Consider the following 4,207-nt stretch of genomic DNA (forward strand, 5'->3'; position numbering starts at 1 on the left):
CTCGACACCAAACCTCGACACCAACTCGACACCAACTCGACACCTCGACACCCCATGCCAACTCGACCAACTCGACACCCCTCGACACCCCTCGACACCCCTCGACACCCCTCGACACCATCTAGGCTGAAACCATGCTCGACCGTGTCAAGGTGCCAAACTCGACACCTCGACACCCCTCGACACCCCTCGACACCGCTCGACACCCCTCGACACCGCTCGACACCGCTCGACACCGCTCGACACCTCTGATGATCCTAACACAGCAGAGATGTAGACCCATTGGAGTCAGAGTTAGAAATCAGGGTTGCAGCAGCAATCAAACTTGGCTGGCAGTACTTTCATCCCTGAGTTGCAGCCTCTCAAGTTCTAGCTCAAGTTGCAGCTCAGTTGCACCCCTGTTGATGCAGCAAACATGGCAGTACTCAGGTAGCCCTCAGGTGCTGCACAGCACCTTGTACAGTGGCAATGAATCCTCACACCAGTGAGCTTGTGCCATGAGTGCAGACCTGTGGTCCATTGCGCTTTGTGCACTGGCGACGCTCGGCTGCAACGGCGACGCTGCAGCGGCGGCGACGCTGCTGCGATGGGGTACTGGCAGCCCTTAGCTGCTGGACAGCACCTTGTGCAGTGGCAATGTCCACTGACTCATGGCACCAGCCTTGTGCCATGAGCGCTGTGGTCAGTTGCGCTTTGTGCGCCGCTGGCGCTGCAGGGGCGACGCTGCTGCAGCGGCGACGCTGCTGCGGTGCTGCGCCTGCACAGTACCTTTGTGCACAGTGGCAATGACTCCCGGCACTTGATGTCCTCAAATGTCCACAGAGAGTATACTGGTTGTGCTCAGGTTGTGCTACATCAACAGGGTGCAACTGAGGCTGCAACTAAGGGATGAAACAGCTTTGCAACTGCCCAAGTTTTGTTGATGGGCTGCAACTGCATCCTGCCACCTTGGACACCTCGACACCTTAGACGCAAAACCCCTTGACAACACTCGACACCTGCTCGACACCCTCGACACCCTCTACACCCTCGACACCCTCGACACCCCTCGACACCCCTCGACACGGTCAAGCATGGTTTCAGCCTCGACAGGCCTCAACAGGCCTCGACAGGCCTCGACAGGCCTCGACAGGCCTCGACAGGCCTCGACACCTCTATCCCTCGACAGCAGCTCGACAGCAGCTCGACACCCTCGACACCGGGCCTCGACACCTCGACACCAGGGCTCAGACCGTATGGTCACCAGTAAACGAAAATTCGACTTTGAGGGATCATATCTCAAAAGGCTGGGTGAGAGCATAGCATTATTGTTGCATATTATACCACATAAGGTCAAACTTGACCCCAGATGCATCAAGAACCCGATGCTCCGGCTCGACTGTGCCGGCACACTGCCTCCTCGCGCACGCTGCTCGCAGGCCGTTGCGGCCCGTGGTGCACCAGAGAGAGAGGTCGACGCGTTGCCCCCGCCGGCGACCCCGCGCGGCTCAGGCCAGCCAGAAGGTGTGTGGTGACGGCACCGTGGCAGGAGTGCGGAGAAGAGCTCGCCGAACGCGAGCAGCAGATGGCCAAAGTGTGCCAGCGCGAGAGCCTCGCGAGCGGGCGCAGAAGGAGCTCGCCGTGACACGATGCCGGGCGGTGGTGGTGCTCTGGCGACTGTGCACAGTGGGCAAAGTCAGGCTGCAACAGGGCAGCACGTTGGTAGTGCCCTGCTGCAGCCTGGCCTGACATGCACAGGGCGAACAGAGGCGGTACTATCGTCCGGCGCTCGTCACCGAATCTGGGCGAACTTCGACCGCCGCCACAGCTCACCACGAGCACGCAGCGACAAAATGTTGACTGTATGGAAGTCGAGGCTGGTCCATAGGAAGAGGCTGCCGTGCGAGCCGGCAGCAGGCTGGCTGGTCGTGGACTGCCGCGGCGACTTTTTTCGGTGTCTTTCTTGATAGTACCGAATACGGTACTTTCGTTTACCCACACACTCTGTACGCACCAGTCCAGGAAAGATTTTCTGCCCTAGTGGCGGGACACACCGGCGGCCTCGAGAATGCCGTCTCGGTCGCCTGGCTTGTCGGCAGCGTCCTCGCTCGTCGCCTCGCTCGACGTATCCGAGGCGACGAAGCAGCTCCGCAAAGAGAAGACGACGATAGTGCAATGCGCACGTGGCGCGCTCTACTACCTGCGCGACATCAAAGACAGCGAGGCGGTCTGCGAGCCGCTAGACGGTGGCGATGAAAGCACTCACACTCTGGCAAGCCTCTGGCAAGTGACAGGCTACGACAGCGATGAGGATGGGCTCGCGAGAGATCCACGGGTGACGAATATAAAGCGCCAGCGCACGTCGGCGGGCTCATCATGCTCCGCTCTCATACTCCAACCGTCGTCTGCGCTGACTGCAGCAATCGATAAGGAGCCCACTGCTGCCGAGCGGATGCTGCGCAAGGCGTTTCCGCTGGTGTCGCCGCACGGCACGGCCCATCTCGAGAAAGCGCTGCGCGAACTCGAGAAGTACGAGCTGGTCTGCCAGGGCGACGACTATGCCGACCCGGAGTGCCTCGCGACCAACTCCGAGGCGTTGCAGTACGCGCGCGCAAACGCCGTCGTCAAAGGCCTGACGTGGTCGATCAGCGCGTCCCTCGCGTCGCGCGGGCGGGGGCGCACCCTCGAGCGGCTCAAGGCCGAGCCGTTCCTGGGCGAGTCCAATGCGCGGAAGGTGCTCGACATCGTCGAGACCGGCACATGCGGGCGGACCCTCTCTCGCTTCCAGCGCGGCGAAGCGCCCCTGGACAGCAGCGGCAGCCGCCGCGTGCATGCGCACAGGAGCGAGCACGGAGCCACGAGGCGCATGACCGGCGCCCCGGCAAAGCTGGAGCTCGCCTCCGTGCTCTGCCTCAGCGCCATCCGTGCCGGGGAGCTCGTGGACGATACGCGCGACCCGATCCGATCCATCGCCGAGCTGCGCGCGCGCCCCGACAGGCTCGCCAGCCTCGGCGGCGGGGTCCGACTGCAGCACTCGCTGGCGGTGCACGAGGACTTGCAGGAGCCCGTGCCCGCCGACGACGCCATCGCGATGCTGAGGACGGTGCAGGAGGCCGTGCGCGCGCTCAGCATACCGCACGCGAACGGCTGGCACGCCGAGTTTGTGGGCGGCGGCCGCACGCGCGGGTTTGCAGGGCACGACGTCGACCTCCTCCTAAGCCACGCGGAGGAGATGGCGAGCTTCCTGGACGGCAACGGGCAGCCCGTCTTCGTGATCAACCTGCTGCTCGAGGAGCTGGTGCGGCGGGGGCGCGTGCTGCCCAAGACGGAGGCGTACCACAACAAGAAGACGGCGAGGTATCGCCACGAGACGCCGCGGCCGTACCTGAGTGACCTCCACATGGCCAATGAGACGAGCAAGGGCTACGAGAACCTGCACCACGACCACCACGACAAGTTCTTTGGCATCTGGCGCAGCGCGCGCACGAGCAAGCTGCACCGGATCGACATCGTCGTCTGCTCGCACCCCGAGGAGCTCCCGTTCGCGCGGCTCGGCTGGACGGGCACGCGTACGCTCAACCGGATGATGCGGCTGCGCGCCATCGAGCTTGGCCTCTACCTGGGAGCGCACTCCATCACCGCACGCGGTAGCCAGACGCCAGGGTCGACCACCACGCAGGTGGTCGTCGAGGCGCGGCCTGGGCGGACGCCCGTGACGGTCACGCTGCAGAAGCTGGAGCCCCTGCCATTCGAGTACGTGCGCTCGGAAGAGGCGATCCTCCGCGTGCTGGCGTGTGGCACCGACGATTTCATCAACCTCGTGGAGCCGACGAACCGCAACGCGTGACGTAAGCCCTGCGGCGGATATTTATAGAGATCTCGTCTCTTCCCACGGATTGTGGTGGCTCTCAACAAAAGAAAACCCGTGGCCGCGGCCGGCGGCGCGCGCTCTGGGGCCCCGCTATGTCACACTCGCATGCGGACGCGTCCACGCACAACCACGGCGCGGTGTCGGACGCGGGCGCCGCGTCGTCGGCCGACATGGCGGGCGGCATGGTGCCGACGCCTGCGGACCTGCTCATCATGGCGGTGCGGTCGGGGTCGAAGGAGATGAGCCAGGGCGTAATAGCGCAGCACCCTGAGGCGCTGCAGGGCCGCGACACTGAGGACGGCGCGACTGCCGTCCACTGGGCCTCGCTGCTGGGGCACGCGGAGCTGGTCGAGTGGC

The 4,207-nt window shown here is 64.0% G+C and overlaps 1 protein-coding gene across 1 annotated transcript; it reads left to right on the top strand.

Moving 5' to 3' along the window:
* Positions 1-2,047: 2,047 nt before the first annotated feature.
* EMIHUDRAFT_558171 (DNA polymeras-like protein mu) lies at positions 2,048-3,826 on the top strand (the record flags this gene model as incomplete). Its single annotated transcript, XM_005757166.1, has 2 exons — positions 2,048-2,743; positions 2,822-3,826. The coding sequence occupies 2 exons, from the start codon at positions 2,048-2,050 to the stop codon at positions 3,824-3,826; spliced, it is 1,701 nt and encodes a 566-aa protein (XP_005757223.1).
* Between the last annotated feature and the right edge of the window lie 381 nt (positions 3,827-4,207).

This window comes from Emiliania huxleyi (assembly GCF_000372725.1).
Source record: "Emiliania huxleyi CCMP1516 unplaced genomic scaffold EMIHUscaffold_922, whole genome shotgun sequence".
Classification (NCBI taxonomy): Eukaryota; Haptophyta; order Isochrysidales; family Noelaerhabdaceae; genus Emiliania; species Emiliania huxleyi.